The sequence below is a fragment of the Saccostrea echinata genome, unplaced genomic scaffold, assembly GCF_033153115.1.
Source record: "Saccostrea echinata isolate AGI-Se365-2 ecotype Australia unplaced genomic scaffold, CSIRO_AGI_Sech_v1 ptg000002l, whole genome shotgun sequence".
NCBI lineage: Eukaryota > Metazoa > Mollusca > Bivalvia > Ostreida > Ostreidae > Saccostrea > Saccostrea echinata.
The window spans coordinates 3,438,729-3,464,121 of record NW_026889751.1 but is presented as its reverse complement, the minus strand read 5'-3'; the positions used below and the strand labels follow the sequence as shown (position 1 = coordinate 3,464,121).

Here is a 25,393-nt window from a genome sequence, read left to right as displayed (position 1 = left end):
ATAAATACAATAGCTTTAATGTCTATGTCACAAAACACAACAGAAACCAAAAAAATATAGTTCGGTGTTTCATTGTGCTATTATATCGAGTACACTCAAACCTAGATTAAAATGATAGACGCTGTACTCGAGGTTAAATAAATAAGACTTTAAGACAAAATGAACAATGTATATAAATAAACAAATTGCACGTTCACAGAAGTTCCATCCTAAGAACTATATAATTACTTTATTGTCCATTCTTCCCAATGATAAACGTAAAAATGTTAATTTTTTAAGATGGAGGCGCAATCAATTGCTAAAGCTACAGATTATTGCACAATTCCGGCACATTCATTTAATAGCTGTCATTAATATCAAAAGAGGGTGTGACAGAGCGATAAGAAGAAGATGCGCGCACACGTGGTGACAGAAGATTTGGGTTCGAACTTGGCCCCTGAAAAAAAAACAAATAAATAGCATGAAATAATATATCAGTAGTAGAAACTCGTTTCACGCACTGAATAAGTTGATGTGAAAACACATATCTTATAAAGTTATATTTTAAAACCATTCAACCGCCAACAAGCAATGTATACAATGACTTTGTTTTATAATTTCAAAACTGTTCTCACAACAAAGGAATAGAGGCACATGCTCAGATGTCAAACACAATTTTGTTTCACTCGATGTGTGTATAATAGCAATTTATTTTAAATCTTTCTTTTTTTTCGTAACAAAAGAGAAAAAAATTAACTTTAATGAGAATAACAACAATTAAAAAACCATGCTTTAGCATGAATATGTTATAAGCATGAAGATGAAGTAAAGTTATGAAAAGAAACGCCATGTTGTTGTGAGGCGGAAATGAACTCATGGAGGTCATAAAACAACCAACCAATCAACAGATGGAAAACTTACGATTACTCGACAGTCTGTCTGGTCTGTGAAGGAGGAGGATAAATTATATTTGGTAGGAATATTGTTTATAAAAAGCAAGAATTTTCATTGTTCTCTGAATGCATGCCTTGATTTTTTAAATAGGTGATTGTTTCTCATAAATTGAATAAACTTAACTGGGTTCTCGTTTCGGTGAATCTGAGGTTCACGTGTTAAGTTCATGGGTAATGTAAAACGGATATTTTTAATGTTGAAAACAGGAAGAATATTACTTTCTGTCATGACCAAAAGGATGACATTTTTAATTTTGTCATGCCAAACTTTAAAAGTGGAAACAGAATTGGTAGGTACTGCAATGAGAACCTATTTTTGCTTGACATGCTTTTTTTTTTAGACACCTGAAAGTTACAAGGTTGGAATGGTTTGGGTTTGGGATCACTAAAGGGTCAACCAACTAAAACTTACTCTAGTATGGAATTTATTCACCATTCTCCGTCAAAATTGTAGGATGAAAATAAATCAATTCATTATACACTGTTTCAATGCCCAATTATCATCATGAAAAGTCATCAAATACTAAATCTAAAACTAATCTAGTTCCACGCCAAATCCAAACGACATCAAACGAAATTATGTCTAGACACAAGGTTTCATACTCTATCGACTCCTACATTTCTAGCATTGTTACCTTACAAAAGAACCGATCATTTATTTAGGGGCAACAGATCCCCTATCGGTCCTGGCAACACTACCCCCTCTGCCGACTGGGGTCTGGAAAACGTTGTTTTATAAGAGGGCAAACATAATAAATACAACATTAAATAATAAATATTAATTTGTCATACTATATATGTTATCTATTCCTAATAATACTATAGTAATATAAATTAAATCGTTAATTTTATATAACAGTTAGATTTCAGAATGAGATTGACTTACCAGTGAAGACGAGGTGGCAGAGGTGCGTGTTACAGAAACAGAGCTCCTGTTCTTAGCGCGGAGTTTGGTCAGAGAACCCTCAGCTGTGTCGGCTCTCTCCTCGGCGTCCTCCAATTCATGCTGAACTTTACGGTATTTGGCAAGATTGATAGCAGCAATTTCTTCCTGTTAATTACAAATCAAATATGTATAACTGAATTATATTCTAGTTATAAAATGTTGGTATGTATACAAAGAGATATTCCACATTAAAATAAAATAAGACATAAGGATAATGAACGCAGAAATACGCACAGCTTCCTCGACTTGTCTTTTGTATGTTTTGATCTTGTTCTGCAGTTTGTCAATGAGTTCCTGAAGTCTTTCCTGGTTCTTACGGTCTTCATCAGCTTGGAAGGCAAGTTCCTTCATACGACGATCAGCCTTGCGCATGTTCTTCTGTGTTTCGGCATGTCTGCGTTGTTCACTGTCAAGCTCTCCTTCAAGTTCTCTTACCTATTAAAGTCACATATTAGCAAATTCATGTAAAAGTTATAATTAAACTATATGAAGTAATGATTGAATTTTTAGATTCTCTGTAACTAATGTCACTTACTCTCTGTTCAAGTTTAGCAATCATCTTCTTTCCTCCCTTCAGTGCTTGAGCCTCAGCTTCCTCAAGCCTGACCTGAAGTTCTTTAATTTGGCCTTCCAATCCCTTGCGGAATTTCTCGATCTGTTGGCTGTGCTCTTGTTCAGCACGAAGTTCATCAGTGAGACGAGCAGCATCAGCCACTGCTTTCTTTGCTCGCTCATCGGCAGCTTTAACTTCATTGTTCATTTCATCAAGATCGGTCTAAAAGTAAATCACAATGAATAAATCATTATATTTTTTAAAGTTTTCAAATTAAATTAAAGGCTACTTTATCGTCTGTATAACCAATTACACGCTTCACCAACTTACCTGCATAGCTTGGATATCGCTTTCAAGCTTCCTCTTCTGTCCCTGGAAAGAGGAAACTTGGGCGGAGAGCTCATTCACACGCTCGTTGGCCTCCGAGAGCTCGTTTTCAGCTGCCTTTCTAGCTCTCTCGGCTTGTTCGAGAGCTGTTCTCAGTTCCTCAACCTCTCCTTGAAGCATAAGGCAGCGACGCTCAGCCATGTTGTAGGATTCACGGGCCTCCTCTCTCTGGCGTTGTTCCTCCTCAAGTTGAGTCTGCATTTCCTGTTATAAAATAGGGTAATGTTTGTAGATTTAATATTACATATTCCTCAATGTTTCAAAATAGATTAACAGAAACATTTTTCTCACCTTGATTTGTTGTTGGTATTTCTTAATGTTCTTCTCCAAGTCGGCTTTGCCCCTGTTAGCAGCATCCAGAGCAATTTCAAGTTCATTGATGTCCTGTTCCAATTTCTTCTTGATTCTCATGTTCTCAGCTTTGCCCTTGGCCTCAGCTTCAAGACTTGCCTGCATGGAGTCCATGGCACGCTGGTGGTTGCGACTGAAAAATAAAGTCGACATTCAAATTCGTAAATCAAACATTGTTGCAAATTTTCTTTCTCTATCTGTAAATCAAAGATAACCTACCGTGTATTTTCGAATTCTTCTTCCTTTTCTTGAAGCCTACGGTCAATTTCAGCACGGACGGTGGAAATCTCAAGTTGAGACCTCATGACTTTAGCCTCCTCTTGTTCAAGTGCAGCCTCTGCTTCTTCCAAGGCGGCCTGAAGTTCTTCCTTTTCCATTTCAAGACGGCGCTTAGCCTTTTCAACTTCATGGACGCTTCTGCCTCCCTCAGAGAGTTGATCTGTCAGTTCATGGATCTCATCTACGAACAAAATATGTTCAATTAATATCAAAATTATGCCTTAACTGTCATTATTAAACAATTGAAGACTTAATGTTTTGTTCACAGTGATCACCTTACCAGCAAGGTTCTTGTTTTCTCTTCTCAACTGTTCAATGGAGTCCTGGCTTTCTTCATACTGAGCCTTGACACGGAACAGTTCAGCAGAGTATCCACGGGCCTCCTTCTGGGCATTTTCCAGTTCCATCTGGAGATCATTCACCTTCTGCTGCCATTCCTGGATAGTCTTGTCGAAAGCGCGTTGCTTCTTTTCTAGGGCGTTGGCATTGGCGTTGGCTCTTTCAACGTCAATCATCAAATCTTCCATCTCACCCTGAAGTCTTGCTTTGGCCTTCTCCAGTGCACTGACTTTAGCGTTAGCTGCCTCTGCATTTTGTTCGGCTTCTTGAAGTTTGGCCATGAGCTTTCTCCTGATGAATATGAATACAAATTTTAGCAATAAGTTGATTTTTTCCATCAAGTTGGTATATATTTCAGATAATTTTTTAACACTATCGCTTGAATATTTATATGATTAGTACGTACTTTGCCTCCTCAAGTTCTTCAGCACGAGCTGTTCCCTCTCCTTCGAACTTTGCTCTCCACTGCTGCACCTCGCTGTTGGCTTTGGACAATTGGCGCTGAATATCAGCCTTAGATTCTTGCTCCTCTTCAAGCTGTTCACGAAGAGTATCAATGTCTGCATTTAGATTTCTGAGGTCGCTCTGCAATTTCTGTCTAGCTCTAGTTTCTTCTTCCAGAGAACGCCTGACTTCCTCCAACTGGCTTGCCAGGGCTGCTTTTTCTTTAGTGAGAGTACCAATACGGTGTTCAGCATCTTCAAGCTGAGCGTGGACGTCTGAAGACTCCTGGCCCAACCTAGATTTTTGGTTGCCGAGATCCTGAATCTGTCTGTTGGCTTCCTCGATCTTTGCGTTGGCCTCAGCGAGTTGGCTTTCAAGTTGTTTAGTAACTTTATCGACAGATCCCTAAATCAGCAAATTGCATTTGAGAATGGAATTTACGAATCGATGTGACAGAAATATAATAAATTATTATCATTTACAAAACTACACTGATTATCATAAAAAAGATAAATTTTTAATTGTTGGTACTACATAATTAGATTTGAAAGAAAACTCTGGTATTGTGCAAGATCATTTAATCTTTAAGAAATGAAACATTAAATGGATATACGAAAGTCAGACAATTATACGTTGTGTGAATAATACATATATAAATACAAGTAATATATTTAGCATAATTGTTTCTGCATTTTCTGCGGTGAACTGAAATAAGCAAATTAATATCATATATAACATGCAAAAATCTTGAGTGCTAGTGAAGGAAGTGAATAAAAAATAAGGATTATAGTCAGCAATCGCCATTATACCCGCTCCTTTTCAGCTAGCTCCAAGGAAATGAACAGGTCTTCGCACTCCTCCAATAGCTCCCGTCTTTCTCGGTCAATTCTGAACATGCATTACCAAGGCAAGCGTTAGTAAATGTTTTAATTTGCAGCATTTTCAATTAAGAAAAGATCGGAAATTTTTTTTAGCCTGAGCGATACCTTTAGTCCTGTATTTCAAGTTTTATATGAAGCCAGAAGGAATATATCTCAAACTATTTAAGTCTGGAAACAGCAGACATTTATCTACCTTTTCTTGTTCAAAGCTTTGACAACAAACTTATAATATTATTCAACCAACCTTGACTAAATAAGACAAGTTTTATTTTAAAAATGCTTTTTTACATAATGCGTTTATCGCATTTCAACCAAAATATGCAGACAATGCTTTCTGTCGATTTATATTTTATTTCTGAACGAAAGCCAAACGTTTCAGCCAAACAGCAAAACCAGCTGAATTCCTCTTGTACCTTATTTTTCACGATATTTTGAATCTGAGCCTGGAGGTCCTCAACTTCACTCTTCAACTGGGTCTTTTCTTTCTCAGCTCTAAGAGGTATACATCAAGATAGAAAACAAAAGGAATAACAAGGTAGAAGGATAGGACAACAAAAGGGTAGAGAAACAAAGGGAGTGAAGAGAAGCACTAATCTATCGAGTAGTACTAAGGTCACTACGGAGAGCATGCGCCACCGGAAACCTAGGTACCTTTTGTTTTGTTACGTGTTGTAACTGTGCTTGCAGATCTTCACATTCTCTATGGAGATCCTTTTTCTCCTTTTCGTATCTGTAATGCCCGTTTTTAAATTTATCTTTTGAAAGACTACTCAACTTTTGAGTAAAAGAGAAACCATTCAGCTCCCCATTGCTACTTATGATCTTTTATATCAACAGTCAAACTACAAATCGATAATGATGGCGTTGGGATTTACAGATGATGATGATTGTAAGTTATCTTACATATTCTTATAAACCATTTCGCTCACATTAAAAAATTAATTGCTATGACAATATATAGTAATTGTTTAAAGTTTAGTAATTTACTTATATTTTAAGATGTCCAAGTCAGTAGAAATTGCTTAGTGTCCAGTCATTTATTTTCGATTCAAATGCCTGTCAGTAATTTTAGTTCAATGTCCAAATTTACTTCCAAATTTACTAGTACTTATTAAATTGTCCATATCAGTAGTAATGGCCTGATGTCATGGCATACAACTGTAACAGTTTAATATCCATGTCAGCAGTGGTTCCTTGGTACCAAGTCATCAACAATTACGTGTCAGTCAGCGGTTATTCTTTGGTATCCATTTTCGACATTTAAATGTCCATGACAGCAGTAAAAGGTAAATGTCTGATCTTTAATCAAAGGCATCCAAATTCATTTATCAGAATTAAAGTAAATACTATCCATTCGTGTAACTACTTCCAAATGTCCATGTTGGTAGTGATTGCTCAAAGTAAAATCATTATCAATTTAATGTAGAAACAATGAATCACCTTGACTTCGCTTTCTGGAGTTGGTCAATTTGGTCAGCCATTTCATTAGCGGTATCGGTTTGCTTCTTGCGGAGACTGGACACCTGTGCTTCATGTTGAAGGGTCTGTTCTTCCAAGTCACGACGAAGCTTCAACAGTTCCTGTTCTCTCTTTTTGTTCAACTCAATCTGCACAAGGTAAACAAAGAAAAAAATTCAGATATTTGAAAAATGCAAACTAATTGAGAAACCTCATTAGCGATTTGTTCAATGATAATTAATGTAAAATTGTTAACCTGTGCGGAGGTGGCACCACCAGCCTCGTCCAAACGTTCGCTAAGATCTTCCAGTTCTCTGGCAAGTTCAGCTCTTTGTTTATCAACCTAAAGAGAGATTTTTTTTTAAATTCATTTGTAATTATAGTTATAACTACAAAAGAAAAAGAAATTCAGCAACAATATCCTTTAATTATCTAACAAAGATTTTCTTAGCAATTGGGTACGTCATCGATAATTATCATTATCATATAAATTATCAGCGATGTTTCTTACCTTAGCTCTAGCAGCTCGTTCCGCTTCAAGTTCTTCTTCCAGTTCTTCAATTCTAGCCTGTAATTCGCGAACAGACATAATGAATCACAGTGTTTAATCCAATAACACAAGAAAATTTTCAAACTCCAGAAGAACCTGAAATAATCTAAACACAAACTATCTACAATAAAAAGCAACGAAAGTTTTCTGAATAAAAAGAGAGAACAAAGCGATGTAAACTCCTCGGAGATGTTCTAGACTAATTCTGTCGGATTATCAGTAGCTATTTGAAATACTTGAAGAACTGTTAGTGAGTGCATTTTCAAAGCATGACTCATTAAGTTTGGCGAGCGCTGTGTAGTTTTGCTTTACAAATTTGTGTATCTGACGCACATGCATGATCTGATAAGTGTTGGAGTGAATGTGAAAGATGTCAAATAGAATTTCCATCAGTCAAGATTGCCACCATTCAGCATAATTCTGAGGCATCAACAAATTGCGACTACTTGTGTAGAGAATGAAACAGTAAATGCTGACATGCAAAAGCTTGAAGTATCTATGCCTATACGATTTTCTTTGATTTTGTACATGCACGTGTTCAAGTGACAGTTACATGGTCAGTAATGCCTCAGTATCTTCATCATACCTCGGCTTACATGAAAACAGAATTGTTTTTTGGTGGTCTGGAATGTTCTACAGAAACTTTGTGGACTATACGTTCGTAATAGTTTGTGTACTTCCCATATGAACAAGAGAATGAATGTACGCTAAATAATGAGCAATAATTCCAAAAAGAATTTATAAATAAATTTGTATCTTTAAAATCTCATTTTCATATAGACTAAAGCTTGATTTGTGCCATACTGTTGGATCACTTTTGTCTTGAAGAATTTAACAAAAGGACCCCCTTGTCAATTTATTTTTTTATTGGCAATATCCTTTAGAATCTCTTTTTCCAGATACATTAACAAAAGAATTTGCACTTGCATTAGACACATACTTATTGCTAACTATACATATAGTTCATTATTTACCTGCAGAGAGATACAACATCCTTTTCACAAAGCAGCATATAAAGCAGATGGTAGACATTCATCTGCCATGCCACAACACACATAGCCAGAACACAAATAAGCAATGAATGTGAAGCCAACGAGTTGTAAAATCTGTATACTCTACTTCAAGCAAATTTTTCAGTCCTGGCGAGAACATAGCCAGGTCGGATGTTTCCCTGATAATTTTCTTGCTTTTTGCACTGAGTCGAGGATTCACAGGTTCGTAGGCTCTGCTAAATAATGCTGGATGGTGAGCTATTCCTTCTAAGACAGCAGGACTTGTTCCTCGATAGTTACGCGAAAGTTCGCTGTATATATCGTCCGCCTGATACTGGACTGTCCTCTTCGAGCTGGATGCAGTTCTCCTTGGCGTTGCTGTCTCAGTCGTAATTGTCTGTACTTTCCTCGGTGTTGTAGTTTCTGTTGTAATTGTCTCCACTTTCTTTGGCGCTGTGCTCGTTGTCGTTTTCGTCGATGTTGTCTTTACCTGTGATGTATCAGTTGTTTCCTTAGTCTTTTGGGGTTCAGTTTTTGCTTTGGTTGTTGTGCTTTTTACTGAAGTGACCGTTGCTGCTACAGGGGCTGGGGTGGAAACCTCCTCTGCTCTTTGTGTTTCTGATACATCCACACTCGTAGTAATCTTGAATGGTGGTTGTTCGGCCATTGTGATGAAGTCCGAAAGTAAAACTAAGTTGCAAGAAGAAACACGTGACACAAGGAAGTTAAGCCTCCACTACCTAGAGTCAAGATGGCTGACTGAGCCCTTCACCTCCTTCCGAAGACAAGATCCTGTACCAGAGAAGTACCGAATCTACCAAGACTCAATGATGTTTGCGCAGACAAGGAGGCGTAAGAACTGAATCACTCTCACAGCAGCCGGCCTTTAAAGGGATCATCTGTTATTGTCTCTCACTAATCAGTGGTGTTATCTTCTGGAACTATGCCAACGACACAAGCGACTGTGATCGAATACAGGAGAATACCCCTCTCAATGCCTACTCCAACGGCTTGCAAAGGACTGATGTCGACAAGGTATAGGATAAGCTTTTATACAGAGGAGCAAATGTCAAAGACATTAGTGTATGTTAGAAACGTTAGTGTTTTATAGAGTGACCTGGCTTCCAGCAAATTTATGTGGTTTGTAACATACCGTACATCATTTACAACCGATTCAGAGTCTGAGACCCTAGAAAACATGCTTTCATGTATCTCTCTGATGTACAATCAACTACTTAACACATTGCAGGAAACAAAACATAGGATACGTAGATAGTTATAGATATATCAATTTACTAAGTTGCTAAAAATATGATTGGCTGCTACCTTTATCATTACCTTTTTCCGCAAGCTTGTTATGTAACATGTCATAATGATTTCCGCATGCCAAAAATTCTTGGAACGCTGACAATTTTTGTACTTTCTGCAGAGTCAACAAATGTTACGTGCAATTTTCATGATGTAAGACCGCATTGTTTTCTGTCTGTTAATATGTTCTTTATGTTTTTAAAAGAAATGGGGTTTCCATTTTCAAATCAAAAATATTTCAATGATGGTTTTATTTGTGGTTTTATTGATCGCTTTGTCGAAATATAAATATATATATATTTGATAAAAGTTTTTAGCGAATTTGTCATTTCATTTGGAAACTACTACGCCACAGTTTGCTAAAATATTGTAGAAGACTATTTGCGATGAAGAAAACATTTATTTTTCATGGGAATTTTTTTTCATCATTTTTACAATGTAAAGAAATCTACATTTCGTAAAAAATCTTCTTTTGACAATTCTACTGAATACTTTTCAACTCCTTTTCTCTTGACAATGAAAATGTACATGTTTAAGTCTAAATTGAAAGATTTCAATTATTTTCTGCATATGTGCCAATATCTCTTATTCCAAAACCTTCTAAAAGCAGCTACAACTACAAAATCTATCATCATTATTGCAAGAAAGGATATTTTGGTGTTTAATGGTGTTGCTTTACCATCACAGTGTTTCTGTACTTTTTTAAAAGAAAAAAAACCCCTAAAATCAAGGTGTTCCTGGTCTCTCAGACTAACCTGCAGCTCCTTGATTTTTCTTTGCAGAGATGCAACAAGTCCTGATTCATCTTCAAGGCGAGCATTAAGGTTAGCAACTTCAGCATCCTTCCTAAAATGGTTAATTTGATATACTGAGTACAACTAATCTATCAAATTATGACTCACCTTTGTAAAGAAACCAATAATAATTCATATTACAATACATTATACAGTATATCAGATGCTATGTTTCACATTGTTGGAACCGAAACAAATATATTAATTTTAATTACTTTCTGTTGGCCTCTTCCAATTCGCGTTTGATGCGTTCGAGATCCTCAACAGCACCTTGGGTAGATTTCAGATCTTGCTCAAGTTTTCTCTTAGCTTTCTCAACGTCGTTCCTGACCTTCTTCTCCCTCTCAAGATTATCCTCCAGCTAAAGACAGTTATAAAACAAATATTCAGTCATGCATGTCTGAGAATTCTCTTTAGAAAGAATCGTTGTGCACAGTGCAAAAACGTACCTCATCAAGAGTTGATTCCAGTTTCTGTTTAAGTTTGTTTAGGTGGTTGACTTTGTCCTCCTCAGCTTGGAGTTTCTCACTGAGTTGTTTGGTGCCCTCATCCATGCTCTTCTTTTCTCTGTTAAGGCGAGCGATGAGGTCGTCTTGTGCTGCCATCTCATCCTGCAGAGTCTTGATCTGGTTGTCTCTTGTTGCCTTTTCTTGTTCAGCCTAAAGCAGAATCATGAATGTGGCTTATTAATTTTACTTTTCGAATACTTTTAATCACTTTATTTTCACACACAAAAATATTTTCACGTGATTTCTCCAGATGGTCTGCTCGCGAAAATATTATTCTCGAGTTCATTTTTGTTATTGTAGGTTATATAAAGCAATAAACAGAATTCATGAAAATTTTGTCCTGCTTGTAAATACCTAATTTACACAGATACGCTTTTACAATGAAAACACAATTTACAGACGGGTTTTAAAAATATCCTACTTTAGCTAAAGAGTTTTCCAAATCCTCAATGTCCTTCTTCAATTCGTCATTCTCTGACTCCATTTTCCTTTTCAAATTTTCCAATTCTGCTGCAGCATCTTCTTCATCCAGGAGTCTTTCTTCCATCTCTTTCAGTTGACTTTCAAGATCACCTTTCTGGTTCACAAGTTTCTCAATTCTATCCTCAGCATCTACTAAACTGTCTTGTTCAGTTTGGAGCTGAAGATAAATGTCATTTTTCTGTTCCAGAAGAGTAACATTTTGTTCCTCCAACTCTTTCTTGATACGGTTGACCTTTTCGAGTTCTTCCTTCATTTTTTCCATTTCCTCCAGTTTTTTCTTCATTTCCTCTTCAGCCCGAGCAATGTTCAACAACGGCTTGACCTACAGTATGAGGTGTTATGTATTATGTATTCATATCACATGAATATTTCAATCTCTTAATCTAAGTGACACTTTGTTCCATTATTTCTCTAAATATAACTCACTTTGCAATACAGTCTCCACCATTGCCAGTTGCGGAGCATCAACCACTTTCTGATATTCCTCTGAATGATGGAAAGTCCAACTCTGGTAATAAAAAAATTAGTGTAATTATACAATAGACTAACCCCCTGTTCCTTCTTAAGCACTCTATAAATTTCAAATTTTATCAAATGTATTACTGAATCACAGACATGAATATGGATATACCTCTGATCCTGGAGCTTCTTGTATTGTTTGCGAACAAGGTATCCACGGATATGAGCTTGGAACATGGAAATGATTTTTCCAAGACGTTCGTCTCTCATTTCTTCCAACATACCAAGCACACCAGCCTTGAAGAAGACCTTGGTGTTACCCAGTCTGTACTCTGCAGGGTCCAGTTGGAGAGCTAGCAAAATCTTTTCAGTTACGACCTTACCATCAGCAAATCCTTGTGGGATAGCATTCGGGGCCAGGATGGAATATCTAGAAGTATTAAAAGATCTTGATAAGCAGTAGTAAAGATTCAGTTATTCCTTTATGTATATGTAAGGGTATAATTATTTCTAAATAGAAAGAAATGTATGACAAAAATACATAATTCGTAATGTCATCGAGTTGTAAAGCTGTCAGAAGTTAAGGTTCCTCTTTTCACTGATGAAAAATGTGATTTGGACAATCAGAATATTTTTAACTAGAGGTGTAAACATTAACTTTTTCTATTTTATTTTCAACTAAGGGTATATTACGGTCATTTACCAATGGGAAAAATGTTCTCAGAGTTAAAGAGAAATCACTATTGCTTCAATGGGGAAATACTTGAAAATAAAGTATTTGATTAATAATCTTGGCCTAATTGATATAAAGAATGCTAAAATTAATTACCCATTGAGGATTACATGTACACTACGGATTTCAAATTATTTCATTTAAGTTCTAAAGGCAGATCACCCTAACTGCGTAAATGTACTTAACAGAATTAGAAGTCTCTAGTATGAAGTATATAAAGGGTCTTAATGTGCGTTAACAACTGCTCACCTCTGTTTAAACTCAGAGTAGATAACTCTGCTAGGAAATCCCTTTCTGCAAATACGGATGCCTTCAAGCACACCATTACATTGCAGTTGGTTGAGAACCAATCCAGCATCAATGACACCTACAGATGGAAATTTCCTTATTAAAATTTTTTTCAAAACGAATTCTGAACTGACGAACTTTTCTTGTGAAATCTATTATTTACCTGGTTGTTTGAATTCGTTGGGAATGATACAGCGGACAAAGTGAGGATGTGTGCTGTACAGATTCTTCATCAGTTTGTTCAGAGATTCCTGAAAAAAGATTATGGACATAAGAAAAATCCGTTGCCATATGATTACTTGACTCTCGTCTCGACTCTTTTCTATAAAGAAGAATAATGAAGGAAGGAAATGAGTAATGATAGTCACCCTGTGGAGAGCGGAAATAGTCTGGAAGGAAGCGGACTTCTTCTTTTTCTTGGTTCCTCCAGATTCAGCTGTGGAAGAACAAGTCTTAATGAAAACATGGAGAAAACAAAATTCTTCAATGACCAGGAAAGCATTCCAATAACATTATCATTCCATTCTGATTTATACACCGAGAAGGGACATATTTAACACTATTGAAAAACGATAAAACAAACAATACATATAACACAATCCAGATAAGGACATCACACATCACATTACACGATATGACAAATATTCAAATCAATGTACAATCAAAACAACCAAGTGGAATCTCATATGATCTACATAATTCTGCCTGAGCTCAATATTTTCTAAAATGTTTAGATTTCAGTTTCAACTTTAAAAAGTTAAATTTGTTTATTTACTTCTGCAAAAAAATTAAAAGAGCGTTTCCTAATAGACTTATATTTATCTACAAACGCAAGGCAGCGATGCTTGCATTCTTACCCTCTAGAGAGGCCATGAATTTTTCTATATTTCACTATCAAAAGCAATAAGTTTGAACCAGCTTGTAATATTGATACTACTCTACAATGATAGCAGCTAACGACACTACTGATCCAGATATACCACTGGTACTTACATTTGTATCTTACATCCTCTGTAAGTTATGTGAAATAATATTGAAAAAAGGGAATCAACACAAATACGGATATTCAGGATGATGGCATTATTTTGTTAGATAGAAAATATTTATTCATTGCTCTCTGCAAAAAGGGATATTAAATATGGATTAGTGAACATCAAATCTATTCTAGATAAAAAGATCGTTTTAACGTTTGTAAGTAATGTGAGGTTTCATTTTTCAAATATAACGTAAAGATATACAAAATATGTTTTAACCTGGATCAGAAGGAGCAGCAAAGAGGGTCTGCACCAGATGTTCCTTAGAGTGACTGAGCAGCTCTACCACAGTCTCGTTGATTGGATCTTTGTTCTTTTCTAGCCAACCAGTAATGTTGTATGGTACCTAAGTAAACAAAAATTTTGCAGCATTAGGTTATTTCCTAGGGAATTCCGTTGTATGTTTTCTATCAACAACTGTGAGTTGCAATAAGATTCAGATTTGATACTTACACTTCCAGCGTAGTGATGAAGTTCGAAGTGAGGAGCAGGAAGACCAGGTTTTGCAGATTTTCCAGGTTTTCCGAAGTTGGGAGACTTGCCCATGTGGTTTGCGTACAGCTTCTCCTTGAAGGTGTTGTCGTTTGCTTTTGGGAACATACACTCTTCCTCCAGAATGGACAAAATGCCCATAGGCTGTAAACATATCGTGCATATTCTTAGAGTGACGTTACACTGAGGCAATAAGTACCGACTAAAATGTACAATTTGAACCTACAAGCCACTGAATATATAAAATTGTGAACCTTTTCAATAAGATCAATACAGGCTTGTAGATCCATTCCAAAGTCGATAAATTCCCATTGAATTCCCTCTTTCTTGTATTCCTCTTGTTCCAGAATGAACATGTGATGGTTAAAGAATTGTTGAAGCCTTTCATTTGTGTAGTTGATACACAGTTGTTCAAAACTGTTAAACTGCAAAATTGAAATGAACCATAATATTTAATGGTGTCAAATACTACAGTTATTCAAATATATATATAATATCATCAGTATAAATATAGTCATTTGTTTTCTGGTAAACAGCTTACGTCGAAGATTTCGAAACCAGCAATATCCAAGACACCGATATAGTAGTTTCTTTTGGCTTTGGTATCGAGGGTCTTGTTGACACGTGAGACAAGCCACTTGAACATACGGTCGTAAAGAGATTTGGCCAGAGCGCCAACAGAGTAGATCACCTATCAAAGAAAAATTCCAGAAATGAAAGTAGCAGAAGTCTGCCGTTATGAAACTGTATATGAATTGTGAAATAAAGAGAGACACCTACCTGATCTTTGTTTCTACCCTGTGTGACGATTTCGGTTCCGACCTTAATCTTGGGTTTCAGGAGAGCTTTCAGCAAATCTCCAGCATTGACACCCAGCAGAAAAGCAACCTTTTCAGCCTCTGTATGTATACAGTGGCAATTTGTACATATAATTAAATTTAACAGAAAAATAATTTTTCCTTGATATGATGGTAAATATGTTTCTGGGAGTGGAAGGTCACTTACCGGCAGTACCATCTGCTTCAGCCTGCTCCTCACGAGGTCTCTGTTTGAATTTCATCTCTCCCATGTGGAGGATAGCACCTGTACATTTATACATACTGTTCTTTTCTTCATACGTAAATCCAAGAATATCAAAAGCTTCCTATAAAAAAGAAATGACAGATCAATGTGATGGATTATTTCACTGTAACAGAAATAAAATTCAAATCTGTTCTTTTACTGCTTTTTTTCAACAACAGTATTGAAAACATACATCAGTTATTCGCATTTCTTCAATGTCGTCAATTCCATCGACGGTGAGGGCTCCTTGGTTGATAAAGGAGTAGAGGGCAGGGTCAGAGTCGCACAACAATCTCTCTGTTAAAATTGTAGAAATTACCGTTACATGACAATAACATCGAAAACAAGTCTTGTGGTCATATTATTCCTGTTCTATGTAGTTTTGACATAAAAAAGAATTCTTCAAGAAATAATTAAGAAACTCTGAATTAGTAGCGTAAAGCAGATTAATTAGAATTCGTTCATAAGAAGTAAAAGGCACCTTTGACGTCCTTCAGTCCCCCAGACAACAGCTGGTAGAAGATATGGTAATCTCTCTCAGCTGGTTGTTGGAATGTCACACGGGATTTCTCAAGCAGATCTATTCAAATGAAAAGAACAAAAACATGCCTTAAAGAAAACAAATATGCTATATTTAACCAGATAGTATAAAGAGTTGTCTATATTACTTTATATAAGAACTACAGGTAGAACACCAAATTATCCTTCTTCTACTCATAGTTTCTCTTTCAGATATGTATATTCGAAATATTCATTTTCGAATTGTATCTCTTAAATGTTTTTTTCGTGTTAATTATGGGATAAACTCAAACGGGGAAACCCAGGGTCTAGGGATAGACCTACCTCATAGTCGGGTGAAGGATGGCGTGTAAAGGAAAGTCACATTTTATTAATAGTCCTTTGAATTGTTTTTTATGGTATAGGAGCATGCAATTTACCAGGAAAAGTTTTTCTTTGGGTAATAGGAGTGGTTTCAAGATCAATCTGCAATAGGGATCAGTTTAATCGACTTGTTTTGATGAGGATTTGAAGAGAGTAACACACGAAAACGAGACGGGTGTGTAACGGAGGACGTTGTTAGAAGATTCAAACTATGTTTTTTTCTGCTAATTCAGATAAAATTTACAAAATATTAAAAGGCAAAGGTAAGGAGGAAATTGAAAATGCTGTAAACATGATGAGATATGGATAAAAAATATTTTCTGACAAGGGTTTGGTGTGAATGGTTATAAGGAGGTAGAAAACAATAACCATTTTCTTATGAAGTTTCAAAACCATAGGACTGAAGATCGCTGAAAATATAATTCACATGTAAATCAAACTGATTTTGATGAAATCAGAATTAAAATATACGTTAAAAAAATTTCCTAAAAACAATAATCTCTTAAAATATTTATTGAAATAAGAAAATACGTACATGTTTCAATATCTGCTCCAGCGATTTTTCCAGTAGGCCCGAAGTGAATTCGGATAAATTTTCCCTACAAAATTGTGGAGTAAATCTCAGCAAGAAGTGGGAGCATTGGTTAATTCGATTTTTAAAATTAAAAATTTCATATTGAAAAATTTCAAACCTTTTTTTGACAATTACTGACATGAAGTGATACACATAATTTTTTTTATTCGTGTTATTGCACTGTCAGATTTTAGAGAATTGCAGGTGATTTAGGTAAAGTATGGACGTGGAAAATGATACATGAAAAGGTGTAGAATTATATAACAAGTTGGGAATAAACTAATATGGTATGTTTCTAAGATAAAAACATGTTAAATGTCTAGAGGCAAAGTCACACGTATGAAAATTGAATTTGAAAAGTTCAAACAGGAATGGAAAATTCATGCTAATTGGAAATGGGAAAGTCAAAAAGAATAGATTTACCTCTCCATTTTGTTTTGAAAATACATCTAGAAATCTTGCAAATACTGTATTGATAAAAATTATACAAATTACAAATACATGCATACAAGGTTATCTTGTATCCATATATTGTTTTTATTTTTGGAGACGTTGTTGGTTGTTACTTACGAATCGAGAGGAATTGTTGTTTCGAACCGTCTTGGCATTACCAAAAGCTTCTAAAACAGGGTTAGCCTGAATGATCTGGTCTTCCAGATTTCCCTGTGCACCGGGGATATAAAAGGAAGGTTATCACACAGTGTTATCAACTAATTAACTGATAGGTGGTTAACTGATGAAAAGTTATCCTCCAAACCTATACACATCTTCGACTTGATCAACTACATTCGTGTGATTTATAAAGTTTTTTTCAAATGATAAGTTTGGATTGAACGAATTTTATTGTATAATAATAATTTCATAAATTTTACAGAAAAAGATGATTAGGGAATAACTGCTTTTAACTAACTTGTTTCTCTCTCACACACAAATGATCGCCGAAATATGGCTGAAATATTGCCGACTCGGCGTTAAACAATAATAATCAATTAATCTCACATAAATGATTCCTTTAATCATTTAATTAGTCATAATAAATTTGTAAAGTTGAAGAAGTGTATAGAAATGACAGATAACTAGACATAAAGGTAAAGAAACAAAACACTGGATCTGGGTTGATGGAGGTCTGCGTCCGGTGGTGGAGATCAAAAACTGAAACAAAACACGCGCAAGCAGTGCAAAGGTAGGGTCCAACCAGGGAAGGAGGAGAAACCACTATTTTATTTACTTACAAATCGAGAGGAGTTGTTGTTTCTAGTGGTTTTGGCATTACCATACGCCTCAAGTACAGGATTAGCCTGTACAATCTGGTCCTCAAGCGTAGTTGGCTGTTTGTGGGAATGTTAAGGGATAGGGGATGGATGGGTATTGGAGGAGGGGGAAAAAGAAGAAAAATATGTTATATGCTTGTCCACATAATTAACTATTAAATATGAGCTCATAAAAACAGCAAATGTTTAACACACTTCAGCATAAATAAAATTATATACGTAATCTTCAAATTTTCTTTCATGACTTCTCAAATACTTTAAATATCCCTGTCAACATATTTAATGAAAAATCTAAGCTAGTTCAAAATGTGAGTTGGTTACTAGGTTAAGTTCAAAGGTTAGTGACGATTCCGTTGTGGAGGGTGGGTTTCAATATACACAGCAAACAGGAGTCACATCAAGGGTCGCCCTGTCTTTTTGATCACATGATGTCACGGGAGACTTGCCAAAACCTGGGAGTTTGCACACCATGCAAGGAAACTAAGAATTCTCATTTATGACGTCACAAAGTGAAAAGTGAAAAGAATGGACAAAAAGGAAAGGGTGGATAGAGTGAGAGGTAAACTGCAAAGTGGTCTTCAGAGGACTGAAACAAAACTACCTATTCACTAATGTTACGCTTCGCAATTGTGATGAAAACATTTCAAAAGGACGTTCAAATCTTTTTCATAATGCAATTTTGGACATCCATTTGAAATCTGTTAAATAGGATCCAAACGCATGCCATTAGACTGTGGTCTGAACTTGTTTAGGGAGGCAAGTCTCCGAATTTCGGTTTTAAAATATTTTCTATGTTAAGAAAAGTTCTTAAATTAACAGAAATATATTTGTGACATCATGTTCTCATTGAAAGAGGTGTCTCCCGTACAACCTTCTTCGAATCTTTCTTCTCCTCGCCGCCATCCTTCTTTTGTAAACTTGCAGCAACATGGGCAAAGTACTGGATGACCTTTTTCGTATTTTCAGTTTTACCAGCTCCAGATTCTCCTCTGTATCAAAATATTTAACAAAATCTATTGATTTTTTTTTAAATAATACAACAAAGAAAGCTAGCTGTGTGTGGACATGCGTTACCAAACTCCAATGTCGGAGTCCATAACCATCCACTACAACTGAAAGTGAAGGAACCCAAATCATCAAGTTTTCAAAGGTTCTTATCATTTCACTGAAGATTGTTCCTCACTGGCTAATTTTACCAGGAGAAACACTTCTCCATTTAAATGTGCGGCGATTCCTTTGAGAACTCTTGTCAAGATTCCTCACTTAGCATACTAACTAATACCCTTAACACTTACAACATACGGGCCACCATCGTGTCCCCGCTTTTGAGATTCGCGGTAGATATTAGCTGCCACTCGAGCAAAGTACTGAATTACTTTCTTGGTACTTTCCGTCTTCCCTGCTCCAGATTCACCTCTATGTTCAAAAATAAACAATCAGCGCAATATTTTATATGTACATAGATACCTGGGGGTTATTTCCGAGTGGGATGTTTTAAAGGACATATTGGTCAATTTGAAACCTTTCAAAACCCAAAATTGTGCAGATAACAAATTTACGCATCAATAGCGTTAAAATATAACTTATGACAAACGCTTTATTAAGTATACTGTGTGATTACCCGGTATACATGTGTACTTTAATACCTGCTTGATTTTAGGGAGGAAACCCTCAACACTTGTAATGCAAAATATACAACAGAAAGTTAAATTTATCTATTTCACTGGGATGATCCTTGCTAAACTTGTGTTTGTATGTTAATGTAAATTTTTTTCAAAAGTGAATTATAAGTTGTAAAAATGGTAAATTCTTGATTTTGTGTTTTAATGACGTGATAAAATAAGTTTCTTTCACATCTGTTTTTCTTATCACTACAGGGAAACAGCTTGTTACCATTGACCGCAATTACAAACGGAACATTTCCTTAATCACAATTTATAGATGGCAGATGTTAACTCTTCTTTCTTTAACTTATAATAAGAAGAAGTGATATTAATTGATGGAATGCCCTCTTCATCTTTTAGCAAATCTGCATGAGCTTCGTAATATTTTTTTTGTTAACATTTCAGTTTTCCTGAATGTCACAGATGGCTAAGTTCACATTGATAACTAGACGTTTTTATCTCGTATCTCTGAAGTGTTGCATAAATACATTGTGATTACTCATAATGTTGGTCATTGTAACAAATCATATGTACTCCCTCTACTTATCAAAATATATTTTGAAGAATCCAAACACAATGTGAGGTCAACATTGACTTAGCATGAAGATAAGCCAACATGTATCTTATTACTGATGATTCAAAGTATGTTTCTGCTCTTTCAAAATTTTAATATACTAGAATGGTAGATAAATTTAGAATTTTAGATTATCTGTGGGTTGTAGAGTTCTCTTGTTTATCTAATTTAGGATGACATTAGCTGTTGTTTTACCAAAAGTATATGATATATATTCATTGTTTTATACTTCTTAGGACAATATGTGCATACATCATTTCAATTTCTTCTACATTTAGCATATAACTTTATGTTGGAATATATTCTGGCGAAAAAAGGACAAAGCACAATCCAAAAATCGAGCCAAAAAAAAAGAGAAAGAAATTTTGGCATCTGGCATAAATATTCATTGTTAAAAAAAAATAAATTTCCATCTTGTCTTAATCTTTAACAGATAGTTTTTAACATTCTTCCAATGGTCTTATTTTTGGTCGATTTATCAAAAAGTCTTGGAATGTTATTAGTTTTTTTTCTAGGAAAGAGCAACTGAGTGATGACGCCCTAATCATGTTGTGAAGGTTGATAAGATATGAATTATGTCCTGGGTCTGAATTAAAATGCTAGTGTTTTACTTACGTGATAAGCATAGATTGATTTTCACGATCTGAAAACAAAATAACAGAAAAACATCAGAATGCTATGAACATTTCATAACTCACATTAGGTGACAATTTTTATATAGTAGTGTACAATCTGATTTAATGCTTGTAGGTTTGAATAAATAGTTAAAAATGGTCAATAATATAGTAATTGTAGTATGCATTGGTATTTATTTATATTCTTAGTAATGATGTTACAAATAAACTTGATTCCTTTTCTTGATGGTAAGGTACAGAGAGATGAGGATGATCAACAGCTGATTTCATTTTAATTCTACTTCTTATGAGTCGTCTTGTAAGTGACCAGGATAAAAGTGTGCCTACCTTGTACCATGAATTGGTAGGCATTGTCTGCGATGGAGAACAAATGCGGGGGCATTTCCATCCTCCTTTTCCCCCTGTATTTGGCGATAATGCTCTCTGTGTAGATTGGAAGACGACGGTAGGGGTTGATGGCAACACAGAACAGTCCAGAGTAAGTCTAGACATAAATAAATTCAACGATTACAAGTCATAAAATAAATTCACTAGTACATAGAACAGTATATTAAAATGTTGAGTGGACTGGCAACAACATGCTGAACAAAGGATTAATTAAAACATAAAACTTTACTTATTCTAAATTAAACACGTTCATTTACTTTAGCTGCATACTTGTACTATAGCAGAAAGTTTTCAAGCTCAACAATATACCGAAAACCCTGAGACTTTTACAAAGCAGATTTATTAAGATAATGTATTTATAGTTGTTTCTATGCGAAATTCATGTATGTCTTTTTTTGTTGTTAAGAAGATACTATAGTAGGCATAATTCTATGGAATGATTACTTAATATTTCCGAGCTTTTCTGGTGACATTGAGCACTGAGTATTTGACATTGAGAAAAAATTGTGTTGTAAAAAAAAATGGGCAATTTGACAAAATTTGGATCGTTAGTGCCCAAGCCAAAGGAGTCTGTCAGAGGATCGGCAAAAAATGTAAGGAACCGATCTATTATCAAAAAAGAATATCTATTTTGAAGGGCACATTCCGCGCTATGTGCGAGTCTACATCATATCTGTATAACTGCCAAACAGCAAAGCACAGTATGGTTGTGTATATGCAAACTTGCAGATTCTACGTCAGGGAGTCGGGTTACGGGCTGGTGAGCTATTTTTAGCTATCTTTCCTATACCATATAAGTATTTGCTTTAGGTGAGCGAACACATCGTAAGTAAGCGGCGCTATCTGCTCTTCAACATTGCAAATGTTTTGAGTGGGAAGATGCAACTCGTGAAATATAAAAGTAATCTGATATCTTCGATGAAAAGATAAATTTGCTAGAATAAGTGCTTTGAACGTGAAAGCTTGTGGATTCCATGGCATTCTTCGGCTCTTCTTATGTTGCTCATGTGTGTATTTATGAAAGGGGGTCTGGCTTGCAATTTTTGTTTGTAAATGTTGATATTTTATCTTAAAACACTGTACTTTACAATGCATAGAGTAGTATTTATCTCTGTGGTTGATATGTTTGGATCAGCTTTGAAATGGATAATTTGTTTAGAAATTTAAGGTATTATCATTAACCCTGAAATCAAAACCATACGCACTTATAATCTGAAGCAGAGCCCACTTACAAGTCAATACAACAAAAAGTTTTCTTCTGAGAATTTAAAGCAACAATTAACCAGACTCAAACAACAAAATAAGCTTATTTTGTAAAATACATCGCTGCTTAAAATAATATGTTTAGTCCAGACAATGTGTTTTACTTTATCGTAGCTTATGACTATGTCAGTTCTCAAAAATCATATTTTGTCTGAATGGTCATTTGATTCAATGCATCTTAATTTATTTTTATGATTGGTTTGGAATTCAAGAAAAACATTCTGTATGATGCATTTTGATGGGAAAAGTGGAATGTTATAAATACTATATACTATATCCTCAAATCAACGAAAAGAAAAAGTAAATGGAGCTCTCCCCTACCCGTTTCCTGAAGCCATTTAAAAAAGACAAGGATATTAATTGTTCATAGAACTAAGCATACAGGGGTTGCTTTCCGTATTATTTAAGTTGTGGATTTTTTTTATTCAATCGTTCATGGTTTTATGAGAGAGGGAAATTGTATTGCATTAAACTAAACATTGTTATGCTTCAAACTAGTTCTGATTAAGAATAAAATGTTTTGCACTTGTATACACTATACTATGTTTTACACAATGAGTATTGTACTTTCTAAAACATGCAATGCTTACGTAGATCATCCCATTGTAATAACGAGATCTTAAGTTATGTAAAACAGAGGCTTCGTTCAGGTAGGTCATGTTGGCCATATCTTCAATCTTCTCAAACTTGGGTGGATTCATTTGTTGAATATCATCCTTCTTCACTGTTCGGTTCTGTAGAAAAAAATTAAAACCAATTGGTTGTTCATGTTGTTATACCTTTGATATTAGTACATTTGCTTTCTTGTTATTATTGATTTATCTTTAAAAAGATAAACATGTACTATCTTGTAAATATGCTCAAGTGTCTTTATTTGAATATTGTTCTGTTTTAAGTAATTAAGCAACTTTGAAAAATAGTTCTCTTATAAATGTAAATGCTGTGTAAACAATAAATGGAAAAGTGTGTGTCCTTGTTCATATCTCTGCGTTTCACATACCTCTTGCTTTTCAATGGTCTTGACTGTGATCTCATCTCCCTTTGAGGACTGGATTTCTGCACCTACAAACCCCTCCTTCTCATCAGGGACCCAGCACATCTTTTTGCCATCAAAAGGCTGATTCTGTTCCTGAAGCATCTTTTTTCTGTCGACGGCCAGATACTGGAAATCCGGGTCTGAGGGGTCGTAGGCTCCTCCGTGTCCAGACATGGCTGCTGTTTTTCTAACTTTTCACGAAATCAAGGAGAAATTGTCTAGATTTGATACACAACAACTCGGCCAACAGCGAGCAGACAGCCTGGAATTAAAAGAATATATTTTTGATTCAGAAGATAATTTATATGTGTGTGCAAATATTTTTTGATACGTTCTTTTTATAGCCCGTCACCTTTTAGTCTAGAATTGCTTTTAAAAAGGTTGAGAAGGTGGATCAAAATATATTTAAACATGTACTTGCTATGCATAATTTCATAAATATATACTTGAAAACTAGTTAAGATTCCAGAATCAAGAGTCTCTGCACAGAGGTAGGAGTGTTGCAAACTTTTATTTCATTTTATTTGTTTATTTATTTTATCTATTTACCATTTACTTGAATAAATTACATAAAGTGTATCAGAAAGTCAAATACAAATTTATAAAAACTGCATAAATTCACTCAAAAAGCATTGACAATATTTGTGAAATGGACATAGCAAAGGTGGTGTTTATTTAATGATGTGGGTAACACGGTTAAGAACACCTATTCCATCATTGATCCACTTAGTAACTCGTAAAAACATTTGTATAGTTCCACGTCAGGCACAGCAAATCTTTTGTGCTAACCAGCATGGAACACATTGGCACATAGGTATGGTGCAAGTTTTATCTGATTAATTTGTACATGTTAATCGGTTTCTCTACTAACAGATATATCTCAAGATCTATAACAACGATTCTTTGACTCTCATTGCATCCGATTATATCTATATGCCAAAATTATCCGTTATACTTTTCTTCCAATGATGTCTGCCATTTTTACAATTTGACCTTCTTCAAGGTGATAAAAACGAAATAAAAAAACGTTCTCTAGCAGCAAACAAAAACCTGTTCCAGGAATCAGGCTTTAAGAAATTATCTATAAATATACCGACTTGCTGGCAGTGATCACTACGTTTGGGACCTATGGTGTTTTGATCGAATTTGAGAAGAAGCAAATGCTTCAGACGTTAAAGTTTACTTGCATTGCATGGAGGAGAAATTATTTTTGCAGATGTTTCCTGGCTGTGCTAGATAACGGCAGACAGGCATTGTCAGTGAACTGGAATCCAAGGATTTCGTAACACAAATTTCTCACATCAACAAAAGTGTAATCTTATATTCCTAGTACATATGTAGCCTATCTCCTCATCAAAAATCTTAAGGACATTAAAATGCATAACAAGTTTGAATTCCTTCTTAAAGAAAAAAGTCTTTTGCAAATTATAATGACCTTGGCACAAGATTTCGCATTCTTAAAAAATGTATCCATGCCTGAAGTCCCCATATAAAGTATAATAGATACAAGGTCAGCTAATTACATCTAGCACTTCAAAAAAAATCTCAAAAGTCTATTTCCAGACAATTGATGATCGAGATACTCCAATATTGTCCTCTTGTCAAACACATCAACACATTCATGAATAATTAATTATTTTAAAAAATAAAACTCAAATAAAAGAAATCACACACATACTTACAGTAAGTGAAGAGGCTGTTCTGATAAAGATGCTCAGCTTCTGTACAGATTTATAATCATTGAAGCAGTCGACAATTTTTAGCTACATTGATGCTTATTGGATGAAACTTTTTGTAAAGTTTCTAAGCAACCAATCAAATTCTTTGTTGTAA

At 35.1% G+C, this 25,393-nt stretch overlaps 1 protein-coding gene across 7 annotated transcripts; it reads right to left on the bottom strand.

Moving 5' to 3' along the window:
- LOC133205264 (myosin heavy chain, striated muscle-like) lies at window positions 1–25,393 on the bottom strand. Of its 7 annotated transcripts, none has more exons than XM_061341078.1 (39): window positions 25,243–25,393; window positions 23,525–23,822; window positions 23,115–23,258; window positions 21,202–21,358; window positions 20,855–20,882; window positions 18,873–18,990; window positions 17,963–18,058; window positions 16,692–16,755; window positions 15,756–15,854; window positions 15,468–15,571; window positions 15,218–15,356; window positions 14,993–15,111; window positions 14,754–14,903; window positions 14,467–14,637; window positions 14,174–14,356; window positions 13,940–14,066; window positions 13,055–13,122; window positions 12,850–12,937; window positions 12,648–12,765; window positions 11,838–12,095; window positions 11,633–11,714; window positions 11,145–11,528; window positions 10,664–10,873; window positions 10,430–10,575; window positions 10,176–10,266; window positions 7,082–7,138; window positions 6,827–6,913; window positions 6,553–6,719; window positions 5,764–5,842; window positions 4,194–4,636; window positions 3,729–4,078; window positions 3,389–3,629; window positions 3,110–3,302; window positions 2,762–3,022; window positions 2,414–2,653; window positions 2,113–2,313; window positions 1,819–1,983; window positions 1,568–1,650; window positions 1–436 (listed from the first exon to the last, which is right to left on the bottom strand). In XM_061341078.1, the coding sequence occupies exons 2-38, from the start codon at window positions 23,732–23,734 to the stop codon at window positions 1,588–1,590; spliced, it is 5,901 nt and encodes a 1,966-aa protein (XP_061197062.1). In that variant the 5' UTR covers window positions 23,735–23,822; window positions 25,243–25,393; the 3' UTR covers window positions 1–436; window positions 1,568–1,587. The 7 variants fall into 7 exon arrangements, with proteins under 7 accessions (XP_061197062.1, XP_061197070.1, XP_061197039.1 ...); XM_061341086.1 differs by lacking the exon at window positions 1,568–1,650 and adding an exon at window positions 901–923; XM_061341055.1 differs by lacking the exons at window positions 1,568–1,650; window positions 5,764–5,842; window positions 17,963–18,058; window positions 18,873–18,990 and adding exons at window positions 5,526–5,604; window positions 17,301–17,393; window positions 19,297–19,417.

Excerpts from the sequence above, each read along its gene's own strand:
- LOC133205264 (XM_061341055.1), bottom strand. The coding sequence starts at position 23,734 with ATGTCTGGACACGGAGGAGCCTACGACCCCTCAGACCCGGATTTCCAG. Across the intron at positions 14,067-14,173 it reads TTCATCACTACGCTGGAAGT|GTACCATACAACATTACTGG; the intron begins GTAAGTATCAAA and ends TTGTTTACTTAG. Across the intron at positions 4,079-4,193 it reads GAAGAACTTGAGGAGGCAAA|GAGAAAGCTCATGGCCAAAC; the intron begins GTACGTACTAAT and ends CATATTCATCAG.